This window comes from Sebastes fasciatus, chromosome 5, assembly GCF_043250625.1.
Source record: "Sebastes fasciatus isolate fSebFas1 chromosome 5, fSebFas1.pri, whole genome shotgun sequence".
Taxonomy (NCBI): domain Eukaryota; kingdom Metazoa; phylum Chordata; class Actinopteri; order Perciformes; family Sebastidae; genus Sebastes; species Sebastes fasciatus.
Window position 1 is genome coordinate 7224689 of NC_133799.1, and position 24697 is coordinate 7249385.

At 39.6% G+C, this 24697-nt stretch overlaps 2 protein-coding genes across 13 annotated transcripts in view; both read right to left on the reverse strand.

The window, feature by feature from the left end:
• Positions 1-21: 21 nt before the first annotated feature.
• Positions 22-19741, reverse strand: mfsd12b (major facilitator superfamily domain containing 12b). 5 transcript variants are annotated; one of them, XM_074634810.1, is made up of 10 exons: positions 19567-19741; positions 16051-19479; positions 8859-9069; positions 5526-5658; positions 5277-5453; positions 4784-4876; positions 4594-4686; positions 3567-3740; positions 823-917; positions 22-566 (listed from the first exon to the last, which is right to left on the reverse strand). In XM_074634810.1, the coding sequence occupies exons 2-10, from the start codon at positions 16334-16336 to the stop codon at positions 431-433; spliced, it is 1398 nt and encodes a 465-aa protein (XP_074490911.1). In that variant the 5' UTR covers positions 16337-19479; positions 19567-19741; the 3' UTR covers positions 22-430. The 5 variants fall into 5 exon arrangements, 4 of the variants coding, with proteins under 4 accessions (XP_074490911.1, XP_074490912.1, XP_074490913.1 ...); XM_074634811.1 differs by having other exon boundaries at positions 19561-19741; XM_074634812.1 differs by having other exon boundaries at positions 22-917; positions 19569-19741.
• A 149-nt stretch (positions 19742-19890) lies between these two features.
• The window catches only part of csnk1g2b (casein kinase 1, gamma 2b), a 41626-nt gene continuing 36819 nt past the window's right edge, over positions 19891-24697 (reverse strand). For 4 of the 8 annotated variants that reach the window (XM_074634816.1, XM_074634813.1, XM_074634814.1 and 1 more), the window contains exons 10-12: positions 24473-24574; positions 22435-22541; positions 19891-21091 (exon numbers count right to left, since the gene is read on the reverse strand). In XM_074634816.1, the coding sequence (XP_074490917.1) occupies positions 21037-21091; positions 22435-22541; positions 24473-24574 (264 nt within the window). In that variant the 3' untranslated portion in view covers positions 19891-21036. Of the gene's footprint in view, positions 21092-22434; positions 22542-24156; positions 24293-24472; positions 24575-24697 lie in introns of those variants that run through there. The other 4 variants (XM_074634819.1, XM_074634817.1, XM_074634820.1 and 1 more) reach the window with 2 other exon arrangements.

Below are 24697 nucleotides of genomic sequence, written 5' to 3' on the forward strand. Positions count from 1 at the left end.
CGAGCCTGTTGTTTTGAAAAAATATATTTTTATTCAAGAATTGAGCCAAAACGAATGAAAGAAACTATAATATAATTGTCAGTTTTAAAAACCTACGATAAAGCAGTGTAGTTACAGATTCATACACTAGGTGGTAGCATGACTTTATCCTCTGCACTATACAACAACAAAAGCTTTCCTTTCCAAACCTCAAAATATTCAGAAAAAATAATTAAAGTAAATTATGTCAAAATATTTTTAAAAGATTAGTGAGTACAAATGTGCACGGTATCCAGCTGGAATAGTAATATAATTGTGGATTTACACAGAAAAAGGCAACACATCTAAAGAAAATTCCACAAAACACCTGCCTCTAACATAACAACTATTACATCTCTGACATGAGTGGCTGTTTTCTGTGTACCATTGAGTGCAGTGCAGATTTTGAACCCTAACTTTTCCGTATCCTGACTGGCCAGATTACAGCAGAGATCAGTAAAAGTCCTGCAGGCACGGCCATGCCCCCGGTTACTGTCACCATGACGACACGATACAACCAAACACAGTCTAGAGAGCAGGCCTCTGTGCTGTTAGAGAGTAAAGAAAAGAAAATGAGAACAATGGTCATTATAACACATAATATAATATATACATAGAAAACAGCTGTTGAGGATTCCCTTGTTATCTGGCTAGAGAGAGAAGCGAAAACAGACAGTGTTTTGTGGTTGATGTGTCGGTGGGAAATGCCCACGTCTTTTCTGGTAGCTTCCTCCAAACTTTCATTTTAATGGAGTGAAAGGACTGCTAAAGGCAGAGTATAGTGTCCGTCACAGAGAGACTCACCTGCCTGGCCGTATGCTCTGGATGAGGAAGATCCCCACGCCATTAACCACCTTGTCTATGAGGCTCATCGATCCATAAACAAAGGCTCCACTTTGCTGCCAAACAAGGCAGAGATCAGAGATTACTATAGTCGCTACAGCAAAGCACAAAGGAATGAAATCTATCTGAAAAGCCAACACAATTCTTCACAGCCTTCTTTTCTGTGAATAAGACACACAATAGACTATCTTTGAGCATTTATTCGCTATTTTCAGTCATCTCTTTTCAGACAGTGTGAGTGAAGACAGACAGACATGAGAAGAGATGACAGCAGTAAAATGTGCTGTGATACAAACACACCACTACAAACCCTCCCATTTAATTGCACAGTTTTCCCAAAGCATCTTGTAACATGACTGTGATCCAGTGAACAAACTGACTGGTTTGATAATCTTAGTATTACAACACCCATGTATCATACTGTAGATCTTCAGTTAATGATTTTTGGTACACACTAGTAAACTACTGTGTTGTAACTGTCAACCCAGCCATGGCACTCAATTGTTGCCAACTGTTATGGCTGTATGTGTTTTCTGTGCTGCTGGCCCTTTTCCCTCTCCAGTAGCTCTGCCCAGGTGTGCTGCACTCCTCAACGAGGTGCCCAGGTGTGCTGCATTTGCTCAACGAGGTTGGGAAGGAAGTGCTTAAAAGCTCCTGTGCCAGCAGCAGAAGGGAGAGGCTTCTGGTGTGGGGACTGCTGGTTTTGCTGCCTCAGTTCAGGACTTGATATTTTGTCTTTTCCATATTTTCTTGTTAATAAATCCTATGGATTTGAGAGTTTTAAAGGTGTCTTCTGTGTTTGGTTTGGGTCAGTGTTAGAGTGTTGTTCTCCCCGATAGGGCTGCCCAAAGGTGGGGCGCAACAAATGGGGGGCTCGTCCGGGATTAGAACATCCATGAGGTGAAGTAAATGTAAGTTTTTGTGTCTATTTTTTGGCCTTTGAGTGTAGAGTTTAGATTATTTTTGGTTATTGCGGCTTGTTTAGTTGTGCTTTTGACTGGATAACTGTTTGACCAGCTTGGAATTTTGGTTTAGAGCACCCTGACTAGGTAGTCAGCGGGTAGGTTTAAAGAGCCTGCCACTTTGTTATTTTGCCGTTCTTATTTTTGGTGAGGGTATGTTTCAGTGTATTACAGTTGGCTACATCTTTGGTCTTCGGTGATGCACTAAGTTTAGCGTTTAAAGTTGCCTCAAGCTCGGCAAGCCACTGAAGACTAGTCATATTGACACTTGAAGAGGTTTCTTGTGTGTAGTGCTAACCGCTAACATTACGTTCCAGACTTTGCAGTTTGGATTAGGCTATATGCTCAGGTAGTGAGGTGTTGAGTGTTGTGGACTGAGTACTATTAAACTTTGTATTTAGCTGGGTTTTAAATTAAAATACAGCCTTAAGTAACATTCGTTTTACTAATTTTAAGTGCCAAGTACACTTTATTTCAATAATCAAATAGTATGGTGGTAATTTGTCACGGTGAAGTCTTGTGTGATATATTGGTGCCGTGCTAAACTTTAAATGCCTTTGTACTTGAGTGAGTATGATTGAGTGGCAACGTGACAAACTATTTATTCATTGTTTTAAGGGTGGGGTTGTTATGGCTGTATGCGTTTTCTGTGCTGCTGGCCCTTTTCCCTCTCCAGTAGCTCTGCCCACGTGTGCTGCACTCCTCAACGAGGTGCCCAGGTGTGCTGCATTTGCTCAACGAGGTTGGGAAGGAAGTGCTTAAAAGCTCCTGTGCCAGCAGCAGAAGGGACAGGCCTCTGGTGTGGGGACTGCTGGTTTTGCTGCCTCTCAGTTTAGGACATGATATTTTGTCTTTTCCATATTTTCTTGTTAATAAATCCTATGGATTTGAGAGTTTTAAAGGTGTCTTCTGTGTTTGGGTCAGTGTTGGAGTGTTGTTCGCCCTAATAGGGCTGCCCAAGGGTGGGGCGTAACACCAACAAATCCTATGAAAAGACCAACACCAGTCTGTCTCTCAGTATTTGTTTTACTTCCCCTGTGGCTGTCAGTTACAAGCCCATTTGTTCCTATTGAAAATCTTTAAAACGGGTCACAAATATATACTTGTTTCACTATGAAAAAGGGGCAGTAATTTCCTAAAACAGCTGAGCACTGTAACTTATAGCAAAACGTTACTCAAGCAGAACTAAATTGTGCATTTAATGGGGACTATTTTCAGCTTTGGATGAATACACATTTGGTGCCATAGTATTTACAGCAGCAGGACGGTGTTTGTGGGATTGACTCAAATTATAAAACAGGTCAAATCGAGCTATCTTATATCTAGGCACATATCACAGCTATGACATCTAATTCTTTGCACTTTCAGCATCACTCCGCATCACCCATGCACGAATGCAGGCGAGTGTCCGTCTCCTGCCGAGACGATATTCGCCTGAAAGTTCACCAAAGTTGAACTCCATGGGAATCCGAGATGGGAATTTGCTTCGCAACAGGAAGCAAATGTTTTTTTGCCCCTTCGCTTGCATCGAATGGGAGGCGAATGTTAATTTCACACATGTGATCATGCCTATGCTAGTTGCTATTTAATTAGCATTGTTGGAGGGAGCTTGAGACCCAAGATTTTCATTGACTGCTTCTGTAATTGTTGTGCATTTGATAATAAATAACTTGAAACAATTTCCCTCCATGCAACAACTCTCCTACAAAGCTATAAACTGTTCACCTCCACCCCTCGACCTACCGTCTGCTCCCCAATGAGTGAGGCTGTCATGGACAGAGACATGACCATGATTATAGCCACACCGGCTCCCAGCATCACGGCGGCCCCGATGACACTCTTGACTCCCATGCTCTTGTCCACAAACACCCAGATGGCGAAGCCAAGCACCAACAACAGGCCGAACGAATAGGTAATCTGACAATGGACAAATACATTTCAGTTCAATATAACTTTTTTGTCAAATCACCAATGTATTTATCAAGCAACATTAGGCCTGTCAAAGTTAACGCATTAATGCAAATTCATTTTAATGCCACTAATTTCTTTAACGCATTGACGCAATTGTTCTTGAATTGGCTCAGTTTTAAAGCTAGAGTGAAGATACTGGTAACATATGAAACTAGAAACTTAAAGAATCCATTGTACCCAACCATGTCATACTAGCTTGTTGCGAAGGAGGTTAAATAACGCTCCAAACCTGCGCTAAATTTTGGCGAGGAAAAACTGTCATGGCTATTTTCAAAGGGGTCCCTTGACCTCTGACTTCAAGATATGTGAATGAAAATGGGTTCTATGGGTACCCACGAGTCTCCCCTTTACAGACATGCCCACTTTATGATAATCACATGCAGTTTGGGGCAAGTCATAGTCAAGTCAGCACACTGACACACTGACAGCTGTTGTTGCCTGTTGGGCTGCAGTTTGCCATGTTATGATTCAAGCATATTTTAGCAGTACCTGTGAGGGTTTCTGGACAATATCTGTCATTATTTTGTGTTGTTAATTGATTTCCGATAAATATATACATACATTTGCATAGAGCAAGCATATTTGCCCACTCCCATGTTGATAAGAGTATTAAATACTTGACAAATCTCCCTTTAAGGTACATTTTGAACAGATAAAAAAAGTGTGATTAATTTGCGACTAAAATTTTAATTGATTGACAGGCCTAAGCAACAAACTTAAATTCATTACATAAGGGGCTGTTGTCTATATGTTGACAGGGTTAATAAAATGTACAGTATGTTATTAGGTAGAGACTCACAATGATGCCTATGAGCTTGCTGACTGGTTTCATGACCAGAGAGCAAACAAAGCCGCTGACATACATCACCAGAGGTATGATGGCAATGAAGTTCTGAGGAGAGAGGAAATTACAATTTCAATTGCAACGCAATCGTTTCACAAACATGATGAGTTACTGTATAAGCCACTGTATGAATACACACTCTTACCTTTGGTAGCATCAGTGAGTTGATGAGGTAAACTGAGATGTAGGTCTGAGATAAGTTCATTATGAGTCTGGTGAACATGTACAGGAAAGCCATCTGGTACGAGATAGTAAGGACCAATTCAGTGTTTTAGCAAACAAATCAACAAATGATATGTTGAAATTTTGTTGACCATTTTCAAGGCATGCTATACAGTTCTGGATGTATTTATTTATTTTGGGTTCCACTAACTTTTTGTTGGTCAACAAAGCACAGAGAAGCTCTGATTACAACACACAAAAAGGGAGAGTGACTTCATCCTCTGCTCAGGTAGACATTACTACTCTATTACTTTACATAGACAATAGTTGTTTGCTGCTATATTAATGCTCTGAATATCGTATAGAGAACCTTTAACTTCAACTACAAACTACATTCAGAGTTATGAAGCCATTCGCTGTTAAAAAGGGAGGAGAAACTTTGTGAATCAGCAGAAAGTTACCCAGCACAGAATCACCTGGTAGTAGGAGGGCTCTTTCAGCCAATGCTTCCACTGTAACACAGGACGAGGCTGCGAGGAGGAAGATGTGATTGGCTGAGTATCACCATTTGAGGCCGACACGTCCTCTTTTGTGCCGATGTGGAATATCAGGGAGAATACAGATCCAATTCCCAGCATAACGAGGGCCAGTGTCTACGGACAAAGAAAGAGATGGTGTAAGAAATGTGATTTTGCATGTTATCTCTCTGGTACCTCTCTTCTTACCCTGAACAGAGGGATGTCCACCGGGCCCAGGTTGTCTGCGACGGAGGGGTCCATAATGTCCTCAGACTGGAAGTGAAAGAGCAGCCAGGCCACAGCGTACAAGGTGATATTGGCCACGTTAGTGCAGGCATACCTATAAGGAAGGATATCACTAAAACAATCAAACAGTAACTTGCAGGGTTCCTACACATACTTTTACAGACTCAAAGTTCGAGACTTCTCGGTAGATTTTTCAGCCCATATTTGACTTTGTGACTTGGGGTGCAAAGGATGTTGTGACTACAGTGCTTCAGCGCCTCCCCCATGGTTGAGATGTCTGACGATTTTACACAAAGTTTGCATCCAGCTCTCTGCATTTACCCACTGGAAACAGAAATGATTTCCATGCTCACTTTTCTTTTTTCCATACTTTTCCAGACCAAGAAATTACTAAAATCAAATTCCATACTTTTCCATACTGCGTAGAAACCCTGAACTTGGGAAGGAATGATAACAAAAGACACAGAGGCATCTTGTCCTTGCTTCAGTATCTCTGGACAACATGATGAAATGACAGTTACTTCATTTTCATGAGGAACTTGGCTGCTATTTTGGCCTCATTGTTTCACCTCCACTGGCATAATAATGGCCAGTGACATGAATCTGAATGTTCAACTATCTGAGCACAGACAGCTTCCTCAGCTCTACTCTTATAGTTTGGGCGGAGCATTAGAGGAAGTAGTGATGACTTTTTAAAGATGGGAATGAGGAGAGGGCTGCACAGAGGAAATAGGAGAGACGGGGGAGGAGGCTGGATGGATGAAGAGAAGAACAACAATGAAAGAACTGAACCCGTCATTCACGTTTTCAGAGCTGTAGACACATGTTGACAAAGGGTAATTTCACTGACTATTAACCATGTCAGATTATTACATTACCATTTGCTCCGGATGCTTTTGCTCCTCAGGGCCTGATTTTAATAAAACCTTTGTTTAATCACCAGGAGGTGTTTTCTTATGAATATAATAAGCCGAATAGAAAGTGGAAATATGTGACTGTATGTTCCACAACAGTGAAATTCAGCATCAGAGATTCCTCGTAGGAGAAACTTGAGCTGTCAGAATTCAGAAAAGACATTTTTAACATTGTAAGGTATTTATAGAAGCACAGAAAACACTCTGAGTTAGAGACCGACATTAAAGGAATATTTCACTTGAAAATACAATTAAAAAAATATCCTTTTCTTTAATCAAATTGTGCAAATCATTGTAACAAATCACATTAAACAGCTCAGAGACAACTTGTAGTGATGATTTCATGACAAATCCAAAAGCTGTAAATAATGGAAAACTGCTTGGGCACTGACTGCCCCGAATATGATCAGAGCTGAAACAATCGATTAGTTGATCGACAGAAAATTAATCGGCAACTATTTTGATAATAGATGAATAATATGATATCACTTTTCAAACAAAACCACCAAACAGTAGTTCCAGCTTCTCCATTTTGATGAATTGCAGCATATCTTTATCTTGTGTGACAGCAAACTGAATATCTTTGCATTATGGACTGTTGGTCACCAAATAAACAAGCACGATTAAGGCATTTGAAATTTCTTTAAAAACTCCCTGAATCATTACGTTAGCTACCAGGTTACATTTGTGTGGACAATAAGTCACACAATGGTGCCTGATCAGAAGTGTCTTCTATTAGTTTTGGTTTTCCACCATTTAATTTGCGTACCAGTAAGATGAAGTGTTGCCCAGGGATATAACCGTGGGAGAATAGGGTGTGCTAACATAGAAGTGCTGAAGACCTTTTTACCTCCGGTAAATATTTGTCTCAGTGGTTTGCAAAGTCTATATCCTAGAAGTTCAGTTATTGCTGCCATGGGTGGCGCAACCAGTTATTAGGTTTAGGGGGCAATTACTTTTTCACATAGGGCCAGGTAGGTTTGGATATCTTTTTTCCCCTAATAAATGAAATCATCATTTAAAAACTGCATTTTGTGTTTACTTGGGTTATCTTTGTCTAATATTAAAATTTGTTTGATGATCTGAAACATTTAAGTGTGACAAATATGCAAAAAAATAAGAAATCAGGAAGGGGGCAAATACTTTTTCACGGCACTGTATGTTGATTTTTGTAAAAGTACTAAAGAGATAAATGTTTTTCAAAAAAACAAAAGGTCTTTTAAAGGAAAGCTGCTTTTAGTAGGTGATCAAATAAAGGAGAGAGCTCCACAGCATTTTTTTCATTTATTTTCTGGAAATCTCTTGACCAACAAGAGATACCAGCGACATGGAAACATTCTACAATTGTCCTTACATCTTTAGTTATGAAAGTTTTTGATAAGATTATTAAACAGGCTGTTCTACAGCCGGTCCAGAGTTTATTAGACCTTCTACGGTTTTCTTATAGGGCCGGCAGAGGGGTTGAGGATGCCACCCTGACCTCGCTGAACTACCTGTATCATCATCAAGCTTCACTCATCCACTGGTTCGCCTCAAGGATGTGTTCAGTCTCCACTCCTTTATATTCTTTACACACACAGCCGTCAGAGTCAATACCAGAAAAAATAAAAATAAAGCTCACCGATGATTTTATAACACTAAGCCTGCTGGAAGGAGAGGACCTATTGAGCCAATATTTGATGACTTTGTCATGGTGTAAAAATATATATATATTTTTTAGGCTGATTTGTCTTACTAGGGAAAACAGGTGGAAGAAAATATTTTTTTATCTGTTTCACAGACAAAAGAAAGGAACTTAGAAAGATTATCCTGTCAATTTTTTTTTTCCATCTTAAGTCATGAACACGGGAGAGAAAATAATTTAGATCAGACTTAGAAAATGGATCACCAAAAAAAAAAAACATTCTCTCTTGCCTTTAGGGCTTCTGTAATTTAACAATATATGCAAAATATATATAAACATTTTCTTTGTATTTATATTTCAAAATCCAATCATGTTTTCTTCATGTGAAACAAAATGACATGTGTTTACGTAAGCTAATACCAACCAATTTCAAATAATATGACATCCATTCATCAATCAATCGGCAACTTTTAGTGACAAGGGAGGTGTTTTTTGTTGTTGATGATGTTGTTGTTGTTGTTTTTGTGACATGGGAGGTGTGTGGAGCATGGATGTATCATAAGAACTAATAACGGACCCCAAGATGGCGCCTACTCAGTCCAATGAGAATTGCTCGCCTGGTGCGTACATCCACGGCACATAAGCCAAAAAAGTTTTCTAGCTTCCGGCTTTACGAGCCAAAAGTAAAAAGAAAGAGCTGTTTTGTTGCTACATTTTAAAGCGTTGGTAACGAAGGCCGTGATGACGTCACCTCACCTGTACGCGGTGAGCTCCACCTTGTCCCTCTCGCTGGACACTAGCTCTGGGATGAGGGAGAGGTGTGAGATCTGAATGGCTGCCCAGCCGAACGAGAAGATGATGATGAAGGGCGTGAAGTACACAAGCTGAGCCCACTGAGGAGTGTTGTCGTTACAAGCCAGGCAGGGGTTGAAAAGGAAGGGGAAACCTACAACAACACAAACAGTTCCTGGAAGTAGAGAGGAAATCATTTTATTATTTAGAATAGAATATTATTAAAACTTTTACTCAAGTATCACTAAAGTAGGATTTTGTCATAGGCTAATTCTCTTGAGGCTATTTCCATTTTATGCAACTTCTACTCCACTACATTTCAGAGGAGCGATTAGCCTACTTTTAATGTAACTGAATTTATTTGATAGCTACTTATATCATAAACAAATAACATGATGAATTTTTATGGATTAATAGTATACAGAGTGGTTGAATTAGCTCCACTTCAACCAGTTTCATTAAATACTACTACACGTTGTTACATCAATAACACATCCACGATTAATCATGCACACACACAGGCATATGCAGAAGACTATAGGGGTTACTTCAGGTACACTTGCACCGAGCCAAGGTAATACGCCCTTATTAGTTAAGAGCATATTGCATCAGGAGAGCACATGGAGAATGTGCCTGCTTTACATAAAATAAAAACATTTACAACCTTTGCTCAGGCCCTGAAGTATAAGGTCCAGGTTACTTGATTTGTACCCATGGGTATATTTGGTTTGCAGTAAAAAATATACGTTTATACTTTTACTTGAGTAAAGGACTTAGTCTTCACTGCAGTGGGCCATCACTAAGTAGACCTACTATCCTACTATTCTACACTGTAAACAATTGCTGTTAATTTACAGCAGGATTTCAACAGTATTAACCTGTTATTGCTAAAAACAGTGCTTTACTGTTAATACAAAAGAAAACCTGTTAAATTACGCTCATAGGCCGTTTTTTAACTGAACTATAATGCATTCTTAAAAAACAGCACTTTACTGCTGATCAACTGTCTAAAGTATCATCAGTAACAGTTTCATGCAGTATTTTTTTAATTCTGGGTCCTGATCTGCACATGTGAGGCTTGTACATTGTACATGATTGTAAAACTAGAAAATGCATTTCCTGCTGAAAATGCGTGGGAATGCTGAAAGCTGAAATTTATTGCAAAGCATTGCTGAAAATGCAGAAATGTGAAATGACTTGCCGAAAAATGTTAAAGCTCAAATGCATTGCACTGCACTGCTGAAAACCCTAGAAGATGAACTGTACAACTGGCAGAGTTGGAAGCTGAACTGCATTACCTAAAGAAGCTAAGAGCTGAAATACATTGCTAGAAAAGCTGGAAGCTAAACTGTAACACTGTCAAAAGTGGTAAATTTGAATTTTCCTGAATAGGCGGAAAGAAGAAATGCTTTGTATGTGTATATCAGACAGATGAACTGCATTGCTGAACACAAAAAGAGACAGAGAGAAGGAGAGAGTAGTATTTGGGTGAAATAAACCTTTAAAACTATAAGTGCTTGGACAGAAATAGTATTTTCACTGAATGAACCTGTAAAATCTATAAGTTGTTACACAGAAAGTGGTATTTGGGTGAAAAGTAGCAGTAGTAGTTGTAGTAATAGAAGTAGTAGTAGCAGAAGGAGCAGGAGCAGTAGTAGTAGTAGTAGTAAGAGTATTAGTAGTATTAGTAGTAGTAGTAGTAGTAGTTGAGGCAGTAGGAACAACAGCAGGAGCAGTAGTAATAGTAGCAGTAGTGGTAGCAGTAACATCACTGGTAGTAGTAGTAGCAGTAGTAGTAATAGTAGTAGCGGAAGTAGTAGTAGTAGTATTAGTAGGAAAGCAGTAGCAGCAGTAGTAATAGCAATAGTAGTAGTAATCGTAGTATTAGTAGTAGCAGTACTAGCAGAAGGAGCAGCAGCTGTAGTAGTACTAGTATTAGTAGCAGAAGGAGCAGCAGATACAGTTGCCTTTTGTGTCTGTGTGTGTGTGTGTGTGTGTGTGTGTGTGTGTGTGTGTGTGTGTGTTAGTCAGCCTGCTCTGATTTTTCAGACATTGTTTAGACTTTTTTCCAACTTTTTTTTTAGACATTTTCTTCTGACACTTTTCCAACTTTTTTTCTCCAACATTTTTCAAATTTTTTTTTCAGGCATTTTTCAGTCCTTTTTTTCAGGATTTTTCAGATTTTTTTTTCAGACCTTTTTCAGACTTTTTTTTTTTTACCTTTTTCAGACATTGTTTAGACTTTTTTTCCGACATTTTTCCCACTTTTTTTTTAAAGACATTTCTTTCCAACTTTTTTTTCCAAAATTTTTCAAACTTTTTTACGTTCATTTTTTCAGACTTTTGTTTTCCAGCATTTTTCAAACTTTTTTTTTCAGACTTTTTTTTCAGACATTTTCAGACTTTTTCTTTTACAGTCATTTTTTTCAGACTTTTGTTTTCCAACATTTTTCAAACTTTTTTTTCAGAGTCTTTTTTTCCAGCATTTTTCAGACATTTTTTCCAGACTTTTTTTCAGACATTTTTTCAACTCTTTTTTTTGACATTGTTTTCCAGACATTTTTCAGACTTTTTTTAAGACATTTTTCAAACTTCTTTTTTCAGACATTTTCAGACTGTTCTTGGGACATTTTTCAGACTTTTTTTTTTGTTTGTTTTTACCTTTTTCAGACATTGTTTAGACTTTTTTTCCGACATTTTTCCAACTTTTTTTTTGGACATTTTCCCAACTTTTTTTTCCAACATTATTCCAACTTTTTTTTTCCCAACATTTTTTCGACTTTTTTTCAGACATTTTTTCAACTCTTTATTTTGACATTGTTTTCCAGACATTTTTCAGACTTTTTTTAAGACATTTTTCAAACTTCTTTTTTCAGACATTTTCAGACTGTTCTTGGGACATTTTTCAGACTTTTTTTTTTGTTTGTTTTTACCTTTTTCAGACATTGTTTAGACTTTTTTTCCAACATTTTTCCAACTTTTTTTTTGGACATTTTCCCAACTTTTTTTTCCAACATTATTCCAACTTTTTTTTCCCCAACATTTTTCAAGCTTTTTTTCAGTCTTTTTTTCCAACATTTTTCAGACATTTTTCAGACATTTTTTCCAACATTTTTCCAACTTTTTTTTTTTTACATTTTCTTCCGACATTTTTTCCAACATTATTCCAATTTTTCTTTTCCAACATTTTTCAAACTTTTTTTTTCCAGACTTTTTTCAAACTTTTTTTCCAGACTTTTTTCAAACTCTTTTTTCAGACATTTTTTTCAGATCTTTTTCAGAAATCTTTTCAGACTTTTCTTGGGACATTTTTCAGTTTTTTTTTTGTTTTTGTTTTTTTACCTTTTTCAGGCATTGTTTAGACTTTTTTCCAACTTTTTTCAGGCATTTTAAAAAAAAAATTACGTTCATTTTTTCAGACTTTTATTTTCCAACATTTTTCAAACTTTTTTTCCAGCATTTTTCCGACATTTTTTTCAGACTTTTTTTCCGACATTTTTCAGACTTTTTTGTTTTGTTTGTTTTTACCTTTTTCAGACATTGTTTAGACTTTTTTTCCGACATTTTTCCAACTTTTTTTTTTGACATTTTCTTCCGACATTTTTCCAACTTCTTTTTCCAACATTATTCCAACTTTTTTTCCCCAACATTTTTCAAGCTTTTTTTGTCAGTATTTTTTTCCAACATTTTTCAGACATTTTTTCCAGACTTTTTTCAGACATTTTTCAGTCTTTTTTTCCAACATTTTTCAGACATTTTTTCCAGACTTTTTTTTCAGTCTTTTTTTCATTTTTCAGACTCTTTTTTTTGTTTGTTTTTACCTTTTTTCAGACATCGTTTAGACTTTTTTTCAGACATTTTTTCCCAACATTTTTAAGAGTCTTTTTTTCCAACATTTTTCAGACATTTTTGTTCCAGCATTTTTCAAAAAAAAAAATTTCAGACTTTTTTTCCAGACTTTTATTACACTTTTTTGTTGTTGTTTTTACCCTTTTCAGACATTGTTTACTTTTTTTCCGGCCATTTTTTCAGACTTTTGTTTTCCAACATTTTTCAAACTTTTTTTTCAGAAACTTTTTTTCCAACATTTTTCAAACTTTTTTTTCCCAACATTTTTCTGACTTTTTTTCCAGACTATTTTCAGACTTTTTTTGTTGTTGTTTTTACCCTTTTCAGACATTGTTTAGACTTTTTTTCCAACATTTTTCCACTTTTCCAAGCCTTGTGCGAAGCACACTGGTCTATTATTCGTCGGGCTTATAATTATTCAGACTTCTGCCTAAACTTTGCCGCGCTACTCCTCCGGCAGCGTTGCCAACACCTGTACAAAAAGTACATCAAAACGTGCGGAATGATCGGGAATCGCGTGCTATGACCTGGCTAAGAGATTCGCGCAGCGGTTTCCGAGAAAATCGCGTGAAAGCGCGATTTTTTTCTCCTTTGGAATGCATTGAAAATCGACGTGAAGAGTGCTCATAAACACTCCTCTTTGGGGCCATACAGAGTCGCCATACTTTAACGTAGAAACGGGATTAAAAGTTTAAACGGGTCACGAGACTTGGGACTTTATTTGGCCAAATGGAAATTTTTTGATAGCTGGCACGGTTTTCACGAAATCGCAGTTTACGTTTTGTGAAATTTTCAGACCGTTTCAGATTTTATAATGGGTGTGTATTGCGTGGGTCGTTAAGGGCTAGAGCGCGTGACATCATCGCTAGAGTGCGGGAAAGCTTTGAAATCTTTTGAAAATTTTCCTAACAAATTGCTCTGTAGCCCACAACGTCCACTCCTCATACACAATGAATACATCAAAACGTAGGTATTTTTGTGCCGGTCGCAAACATGTAGCTATGGAATCAGTCGGACTTACACATTTGGCGACACATGCCTGAACGTGAGAGCAACTGCAGGCTTCGCTCCCATAGGGCCCCATATTAAATTTCACAGAATGTTTTGGATCAGAGAAAAAAGTTAATACTTTTCGAAACTGCTGCCGAGGTCACATTTTTGAAACTACAGACCCAAATGTCGCACCATTTGTTCATCAGAGACTCCTAACTGGTCTCATGAACAATCTAAGCGATAGGAGTCACGGTTTCTGTCGTAGAAGCACTTTTATGACATGTACGTCTCTGGTTAACTCCTATTATAAACTGCCCCACTGCAGCAGTGGCCAATCACCACGGCAACTTCAGATTGCTTGTATGATAACAGGAAACTAGGTATTCACCTAGTTTTCAAAATAAAATCCCTCAACTCTTACTGTATGTTAACAGGAAACTAAACACTCCTCACGACCCCCCAATCACCATGGCAACTACTGACAGACACGCACGCAGCGAAAGCGGGTCTACAGTGATGACCTCACTATGGACCACAGACAGTCTGAATCTGCCCCCCCTCCCCTCAACACACAAACCATCCCTAGCCCCCACCCATCCCCCCAGCACCAGGCACACTGGTCAAAATTTCTTGCGAAATTTTCTAGTTAGCATTTATTAGTTTAGAGCAGTGGTCTCAAACTCAATTTACCTGGGGGCCGCTGGAGGCAGAGTCTGGGTGAGGCTGGGCCGCATCAGGTATTCCACAAAAAAAGCTTTGTTAAAAAACAAACAATCTTCTCAAACGTCATTATTAACAGTTCTTTAACTTGAATGGGTTCTTCTGAACATGAACTGTCCTGAACATGAATGGAACATTGAAGAACATGAACGGTTCTTCTGAACATGGCCTATTGCGTCTCCCACTTTTCCTGAAATTGTCTGTGCTCGTCACCAACCTTTCTCTTCACTGCAGGCTTTGAAAAAGACAAGATATATATTCATTCCACTTGGTGTCACTCCGCAATAAAGTTGTGCCTGCTGTGTTTGTGTTGCTCTGCAATTACACCACCAAACCGCTAGTTGGCGGCGGCGTCTCTATGAGTTTCCTTCTTCTTCTTCTTCTTCTTGTACTACAAACAGAAACTGAGCGGAGTTGGAGCTCATAACTGTTGAACCACAGAACTTTTACTGACATTACTGCAACGCCGAAAAGAGAAAATATATCTGAGTGGATTTGTGTGAACAAACATTGAAAAGATGGAGGCAGAGAGAAGTAGAACTTTCTGTGGTTGTCCGGGGTCCTGGCCGCTCAGCATCGCTGAGAGACTGGACCAATCACAGCTGTTGCGGTCTGCGTCGCCGCGACGTGTAGTTACATTTCTGGAGAGGTGCACGTCAGGCTACGGCGTCGATTCAACGCAGAAGTATAAATCAAGCTTTAATCGAGCTTATGCGATGTTACACGGGCGCCGCCATAGTTGTTGTGAAATGTTTCTCTGCTTGCATCAAGCCCGGCCGATTGCCCGTCCCCGGGAGCCATATACCCCGCTGTGATTGGCCCGTCCCCGGGAGCCATATACCCCGCTGTGATTGGCCCGTCCCCGGGAGCCATATACCCCACTGTGATGGGTAGGTTCGTTCAGCTCGGGCTCGCGCAACAAAGGGACCTTCCACACACAACGCGGCAAACTGCCATTCACATAAAACTCGCGGGCCGAGGGCGCCTGGTTAGCTCAGTTGGTAGAGCGGGCGCCCGTGTAACAAGACTTGGTCCTGACCGCGGCGGCCCGGGTTCGAATCCGGCCTGTGGCCCTTTCCGCATCCACTCTCTCTCCCCCCTTTCCAAGACTCTATCCACTGTCCTGTCAATAAAAATGAAAAAAATGCCCGCAAAAAAAAAACTTTATAAAAAAAAAAAAAAATTTGCGGGCCGCACTAACATTAAACTTTCATATCAAGGTGGGGGCCACAAAATATCGTCTTGCGGGCCGCAATTGGCCCGCGGGCCGCGAGTTTGAGACCCCTGGTTTAGAGCATATGAGAGAGCCAGGAGAATTGGCCTGTTTTACATTAAATAAAAACATTTAAATCCTTTGCTCAGGGCCTGAAGTAAGGTTCAGGTTACTTTATCCTAAATTTGGTTTGCAATAACAAATATACACTTGTACTTTTACTTGAGTAAAGTTTTGAATACAGGACTTAGTCTTCACTGCAGTGAGCATTGCTACTTTTATTCAGTAAAAGATTAGAATATTTCTTCCATCACTAAGTAGACCTACTACTATTTTACTGGAAATCCTTGTGTATGCCTAATTGGTTAGTCAGGTACTCACCCATCAGGTGCCATGTCTTTCTCTTGCCGTAGCTGCAGCTTGTTCTGTCGGATTCATACCCGACCAGCAGCGTGAAGACTCCGTCCTCTATCTGACCCATCAGCAGAATCACACCTGCATAGCTGCTCTTTAAACCGAGCACTGAGTACAGGTAGACCAGCATGTAGGTGAACCACATGGAGGCGCACAGGTCGTTGAGGAAGTGTCCCACTGAGAAACAGAAGCGTCTGCAGACTGACAGAGAGCGACCAGCAGCAGCAGCAGCAGGAACAAACTGCTCCATCATTGATATTTCACTTCCTGTGATAAAACTTCCTTTATTCACAATTAGAGATCTGTCGTTGTCATATTTACAAATACATAATGCAAATAGTTACACTAACAGACGTTGAGCAAAAAAAAGACAGTTCAACCTTGGTCTGAGCATCTCCAACAAAAAAAACAAAAAAAACTTAATTATCAAATCATATAATAAAACGCAATAAAATGGATTATGCCAAAGCTGGGTCCCCACGCTGGTCAGTGGAATAATTTAATGCACCAACAAAAGCTTTTGTGAGCCATCAGCAGCACTTCTGTTACTGCACAGCCATATCCTCGGAGCATCTGGACTGGTTTGTCTTTAAAGTTATTATACAGCTCTGCAATGTACACGCCTCCGGTGTAAATTAGTTAATAACCAAGCCCTTGGTTATATGAGTGGCTTCGTTACAATATGATTCCTCTTTTCTGTTGTTCACATAGTGATTCAAGCACTTTATAGTCCTCTAAGTCATTCTCATACAAACACACATTCATCTCTCCTTCATAACTTCAAATCATCTGGGTTTGTAATGTAGACAGGTAAAAAGCTGAAGCTGAGTGCAAGCAAAAATGTCCGATGAGAAAAGCTTTCATGTATTGCTTTCCATTGCAGTTGTGTTTGGGTGAATCATGTTGAAATTGACATTTAGCACCTCAACTGGCCTCTGATGTCAAAGTATTTGTTTTCTATCCATCAGGATGGATTTGTAATATTGCCCTTTTGTACAAGTTTCAAGTGGAAAACAAACCTAAATGTCACTTTCATGACACATGATACAGTATTGTGGTGGTCATCCTTCTCATCACACAGCGGTGACACTACTGGTCAGTCAGTGTAATCTTAAAATCCAAAGTTAAACTTTAAAGGTCTTATTGATAACATTTTTATGTAGACGAATATTTAAAAAAAAAAAAATTATACATCCACAGAGCCTTTAGAAAGGTGCCGATTAAAAGTAGCCTATGTCTTTTCTTGAAAAAAAAAATTTTAAATAATTTTTTTTTGTGAATTAATCATTTTAAAAATGATGGCGGGTCCAAAATTAATGTTTTGTTTATCTTCGTCTAACAAGGCTTGTGAGCCAATAGTAAAGTGACGCTGATATCACGTGGTGTCTCTGGGTCTTCAGTTAGTCTGGAAAAAACAGATAAATGTCTGAGATTGACGGTAAGTGCCTGGCAACGACTTGTTGTGAAGTGAATGCGACATCTAATGGCTGAATGTTATCAATAGCACCTTTAATAAACCATAATTATGAGGCTCAAGTGGTGTTTTTAAAGGGACACTCCACTGATTTTACACACGGAGTTCAGTTATTCAGCTCTGCGGGAAGCTAAAGTCTGAGAAAAAATAACCCTGATGATGTCATCAGGGTCGTCTCCTTCTGGGCTTGACAGTTTTCTCACAGAAGGCCTGCGTTACAAACTGGGCCTGTGGGGGTTTAAAGGAGGGGGCAGGAAATATCTAATGAAAGACACTAACCAGTTGCATTATGGGTAATGTAGGATCCAGAGTTTTGGGAATTTGACCAACACATCAAACCGACACATACGGGGACTTCGCAAGAAGTCAAGGCTGCCATAAAGCCCCTCTATTAGATCTTTTTTTAAGACATGGCAGGGGAACAAATCAGAGATCAGCATTTTTGGATGTATTGTTGGTGCAAACAACTTCACAGAAACTCTTGGGCACAGTGTTATTACTATTACCGGTTTGTTTAAAGTAGAAGTTTTGAGACTTTTGTTTATTCTGTTGCCGTCTATGAGGGACACAGGATTGCTTTTCCCAAAAGGGGGCGTGGTCATGCGAGCCTGCTCTGGATGACGTATTGCCAGTCTGATGTATACTAGTCAGGATATCTTGGCTCCTGCTGCGTCGATCTAAACCACTTCTCTCGTGAGTCACCCAACTTTATGCAAGTGCAGTATTAAAATCGCTGGAGTAGTCCTTTAAATAAAAGAAGGCCATAAAAGTTGTAATCTCTGATGAGCTACAAACTTCGGGGGAGATTTAAAACGATCCTGAACGCAGACAGAGCACCGGGCCAGACAAACACCTCATCTTGGCCAGGAGACAAAGAACACACATGAAAGAAATGACCGAAGAGATGCAGGAAACTAGAGCTGCAACGATTAGAGTCGATCAAAAGAAAATTAATCAGCAACTATTCTGTTAATCCATTCATAATTTTTAGGCAAAAATGCCAAACATTTGATGGTTCCAGGATTTCAAATGTGAGAACTTTTCGTGGTATTACAGTATAATAAATGTAATATTTTAGTGTTTTGGACTGTGAGTCGGACAACACAATACATCTGATGATGTGGGGCCAATTGGTGCCTTCAAATGAGATCGTGTTTACTGAGTCCATATGAACGCTCCTCTCTTGTGGTATTCAGGACCCGGTGAGTGGAAAGTTTCTGAAAGCTCCGAGTTCACGAGTTGTGACGTGTTTGTTGACGCTGTCAGAAATGGCGGAGACCATGGAAGTAAATTTTTCGGTACATAATAAGTGAATATATTGTAATTTTAGTCGTATATTGTGTTTCTTCATAATTTTATCTGAGGAAAATGTTGATATTCCCAACTGCCTCATCTTGTCATTATGTCCTTGCATTTACTGCATTATGTTACCCACTTGATAAATTATTAGCCTCTGTGGCTTCTAGACGCCGCCAGTAACGTTGATATTGTCGTTGTAGCAGCAGTGTTCTCACAACTTAACCACTTGAACGCCAAACATATATCGTGTACACGACTTCCCATGTTGTAAACACAAGCTCACGAGTTTCATTTGAAGGCAGGAAATATACAGTTATAACACAGATTTCTGATGTTTTATAGTCCAAATCAAGAAAATAGTCAGCAGATTAATTGATAATGAAAATAATCATTAGTTGCAGCCCTACATAAAACTACAGTTGTTAGCAGCAGCAAGGAACTCAAAAAAAGGGCAATTGTTCTTTTCTCAGATCAGTATACTTTGACTTTTTGGAAGATTCCTTTGTTTTCAGCAGACATGACGTACCTCATAAACAAGTAAACCTCAGTGAGCTGCATGTCTGTCTGTGACCTCCTGACTAAATGAAACAATGGTTCAAACAGATTTGGGTTGTCTGTTAGACCTCTTACACACACACACACACACACACACACACACACACACACACACACACACACACACACACACACACACACACACACACACACACACACACACACACACACACACACACACACACACAGACACACACACAGTCCTGATCTCTCTCCAGAGCATACACCACTGTACAGATGTGCCGATTGTCACAGCAGATGAATGGAAGGGATGTATACTGCTTATATGTGAAAGCAAGTGATGTGCATACAGTCATTAAACACATTCACTTACAAAAACCTCCACATTCGCAAACGCGCGCACACACACAAACAAACACGCACACACACGCACACACACAAACACAAACACACACAGACAGAGTAATCCAGTGAGTATTTGGGACAGATTAGATAAAATGTCATTTCGGGACACTCACTTGAGCTTTAAACATTTTACTTAGAAAGGCACAAACTATGATTTCCTGGTAAATTATTTTTGATGTAAGAAATAAAAATCGAAAGACAAATCTTTTTTTTCTTCTTCATGTAAATCGACAACATTTTTCGGCCATAACTCAGATATAAGCGTTGTGAAGGACTCTTCCTAGATCAGTCTTTATTAAGTTGTTTTCTTAATTGTTAATTTCAAACCTAAAGTTTTCCACTGTAATTGTTTTGTTTTTTTCCAAAAGTGCAATAATAATAAGAGAGCTTAATATCTGTTTCTCTCAATCTTCCACAGTACCTGAGGCCAGTGACTGCGCTACAAAGTCCACGTTGACAGACAAAAAGAAAACCAGAGTGAGGAAAAGAATTGAACTCCAGAACACTACAACATAAAAATAAGTTTTCAATGCAGGGCTTTGATTTCGAAAACTGAGGATTCAATTACAAAAAAAGAAAGAAAAAAAACAAACATAAAAATCCTCCAAATTCTGTTTTATAGATGAAATGCTTCCTGTGTAGCTCAGATTTAACATCAGCATAGTTCACCTTTTCCTCTTTACCTTGATCCCAAAACACACACCAAAGGAAGAAAAGAAGAAGAAAAAAAAACAAAACAATTTCCTAAGGAGCAGATTTCTTTCACTTGAACCACTCGAATGGTTCCCCCTGATCAACAGCTGACTGTTGGAACAACACGCCTTCGTATGGAATCTAGAATACACAACTGTTTCAAACAGTATCTTTTTTCATATTCACGCCACGGTATTCGAGTTTCATTGTTACAGCTTTTTTACTTTTTCTCAAGCCCCTCCGTTGTAATGCATGTACGTTTATTTTTCGTCGATTAAAGGAATCAAGAGTCTGTTGTGGAGTCAGTAGGACTGCAACTTTCCTTTAACTCGCCAGTGGCCGGGGAGCGCTGAGAACGAGAGAGAGAGCGTGAGGGGGGGGGGGGGGGGTACAGAGTGACAGTGGGAATAAGGTGAGAGGGGTAAAGAGGTGAGGGGGAAGCTGGGAAGAGATAAGGGACGGGGACGGGGACGGGGGGACGGGGACGTGGGGGGGGTCTGTGTAGTTGCTTCCATTTAAAACTTGACAGTGACCACAATGTTTCAAGTTCTCTCCGTTCTCTTCTTTCACTTGTGCCTCTGGAGGGCTTTCCTCTTTCTCCTTTTGAAGAAACAACAGCACCTGCAGGGAAACAAAAGAACGCTTCACTTAAGGAAAAAATACCTTTAGAGACATCTATTATACAAATGAGATATTGGTATATGAATACAACACACTGCTAGTTAGGGTTGGTTTTTAATAGCTGGTTCAGTTCTGGATCTGGTTTCCGGATTCACTGAACTCTGATCAAACTTCAATTTCTTAGCAAAGAGCGACGTAGAAAACATTTAGTGCATTTTAGGGATGTGACGGAATTTTCCCACCGGTTCATAAATTTATGGCAACACCGGTGTTATCGATTACACCGGACATTTTACAAGAAAAGATGACGGCCAATATGTGTAGCGCGCTTACTTTGATCTTTACCGTTGAATGACGAGAACTACGGTGGCCTTAAGGAAACCGTAAAAACTTGAAATTCTATCTCTAGAGCCAGTGTTGGTTTGTCCGTTCTGGGCTACTGTAGAAACATGGCGGAGGAACATGGCGGACTCCGTGAAGAGGACCCGCTCCCCTATGTAGATATGAAAGGCTCATTTTAAGCTAAAGAAAACACAACGATTCTTAGTTTCAGGTGATTATACACTAATGAAAACATAGTTTTCACATCTCTGCTAATAGATCCCCCGAAATGCTACACACTGTTTCTTTAATATATCAAGAAACCTCGTTTCCGTAGTGGAGGCAGCAAATTAGCGAAACCCGATTTCCCCAGTGAGATTTCTCCTGGAGAAAGCGGATTCTGGGCCATGGACACAGGTAACCAGGTTTCTAATCTGCTTATTACAAGTTTGCATGTGCCTAACAAAGACTACGTATATAAAATAATTCCATCCAAAGAACAAAGTCGCCTCTCGCAGTCTAAATAGGTTGGTTTCCAATGCTGAACCGCTGTTTGTAAAATTTAGATCAGGAAGCAAGGTAGCAACGTCTTCTATCACTACTAGAGTTTAAATCAGTAAGTAATGCTTCAAACGTAAGGTCAGGGTAGGGGAGAAATCGGTTTACTCATCTGCTGCACATTTACAGTAACCAATGCATGTAAAGGTGTTCTCAGATTGCCTGCGTAACCTGGTTTCTTGAATGTATGTGAATGTACTGATTAAGGTCACAGGTTTCACATTCACTGTTTGAAATCACCCAAATTGTACTTGCAAATAACAATAGCAAGACCTAAATGGTTGAGTAAGGAGTGGAAATGATTTGCTTTTATTTGCCCCTTGAATTTGTGATATTGGGCTATATAAAAAATTACTTGACTTCCAATTTAAGACTAGATTCAGACTGATTAAAATCCTATTAAACCCCAACCCTACTGCTAGCAGCACTGTCTTCTAAGCATCTGGACAGCTTTTGGTACTTACTTGGTTTCGTCAGCCACTTCAACCTCGGTGGGAGCGGTGATGGGAGCGTTGGAGTGTCCGGCTGTGGGATCATCAGTGTTCAGCTCGCCATTCGTTGAGCTCATCACCTGCACAAGTACAAAAGGACACCAGACTGCTCACACACACTTACAACACTTTGACTCTGAGCCGCTGACTACAGGGTGGAGATGAACATTCACATTAAAATATGTAACCTTAATTATCTCTATTTATCTGCCCTCTCAGATAAGGAGAGCAGATCAGCATGTAATCGGGAACGCCCCCGACTAAAGCAACTTCACAGAAATATAAAAGGATAGGTACACATTTATTCCTGTTTGTCTTATAATGACAGTCAGGTGACCACATGGATATTGATACATTATATATTTTAATGTTAGAGATGGGGACAAAATCCAGAGTCCTCGATCTGTAGAAATATACGCTCCAAAGTTCAACTAAAGCTGAAATGAGGTTTCAGCCGTTTGAGTTAGTTACAAATTTAGTTACAGTATTTTAGTACGAAATTCCCTCTTTGTGTTGTAATCCCTCCACTGCAGCTCAGTACAGAAAACGTTTCTGTGGAAACATAAAAAAGGAATTTCATACCGAAAAGACCAACTTGATCTAACAAACTCAGACTGCTGAAGCGTCACATTAGCTTCAGACAAACTTTGGAATACATTTTTTTGCAGATTGAGGAATGTAAATCTTGTCCCCCCCATCCATAGGCGCAGTTTGAATGTTAAGGTTGGGGGTTCACAAAGAAAAATCTAGAGGGAATGTAATTTTCTACAACGCAGAGAGGTCTAATGTATTGGGATGTGTGTGGCTTACATGGTACACCCTGCACAGCGTGCCGTTTTGAGCTGAACTTTTGTCAGACGCCGTGTTTCTATTCATTCATGTCGCTCGCTTTCAAAGTGCCACAACGGACGAGGAACGACTGATTCGTGAAGTTGAAATTGAGGAGTTATCTATACAATACCTGCTCATTTAACTACAAACACACAAATAAGGTGACAGCTGGCTTCGAAGTAGATCATCTGAAAGTTTACCTCGGCTACTGTTGGCTGTATTATATGTCATTTTCAGTAAATATCGCAGTATAAAACCTGTGTGTCTTGACCGCACGACTGATGGTGGTTTATTTACATGATGTCACAGAAGAGCATATTTAACAGTGTGTGGACAGAGAGTGTCTGACGTTATTAGGCTATAAGTAAATACAAATCTGTCTTCTTATCTTGTTGGTTTCTTATTCTGTCAAGAAGAAGACACAACAAGGTTGATAAATTATTAGTTCTGTGTTATTATAAAATATATACTGTAGATGCATTTCTAGGGGGTTCAGTGAGCCCCCTGCACCGATGCAAACTGCGCCTGTGCCCCCATCTCTTCTAGCATTAGCGCATTAGGACAGGAGGATGACAACAGCAAAACAAAACCTGTTTTGATTTACAAATATACTTATGGGCATGTGAATATCGTTTTTGAAAAATGTGAACCTATCCTTTAAAAGCTGCAATTCTATTAGCCAACACTAGGTGGCATATTTGCGCCACATTTACTACGTAAGCCTCTTGATTTCTAATGATATACAATTGGCCTTTTGCCCCGATGAAAAAATGGAAAATAGAAAAAAAAAATTAATTTATAGTTTGTATTGAGCTACCATATTTCTACTAATGAGGAAACTGAAAAACAAAAATCGACTGCGCTGCGCTTTGCCTATTAGTTTATGTGTTTTTCGAATGATTTAAGCATCTTTATTTGATGATGTTTTGCATGACAGTTGCTTTTGGATGTCATCTTTGCATGGCCCTTCCTGTGAGCAGCCGATGAGGCGAATGAAGCATTGAGAGCAAACAGAGCAGGCGAAGCACTGACACAGGGATTCAAACAGTGATGCAGACACACAGAGAAAGAGAGAGTCCAGACAGAGTGTGGAGTCAGTGTGAGAGGGGGTCAGACTCATACATGTGGCTTCATGCATTAGCCACCAGAGCAGCAGCAGCAGTAGCAGCAGCAGCAGTACCTGAACAGAGCCCCCCAGCCGCTCAGCTGTGAGGTGCGACCCCAGAGTCTCCTTATTGGTCACTGGAGTGGGCTGAGACTCACTTCCTTTGGGCTCAGGCGACTTGACGCAAAGAGCAAAAAGGGTTGAGGCAGGTGGTCGTGAAGTGGTGAGAAGTGAGGAGGAGGTGGATGAGGAGGAGGAGGGGGAGAAGGTTGTCGGGTGAGGGGTCAAGGTGAGGGTGAG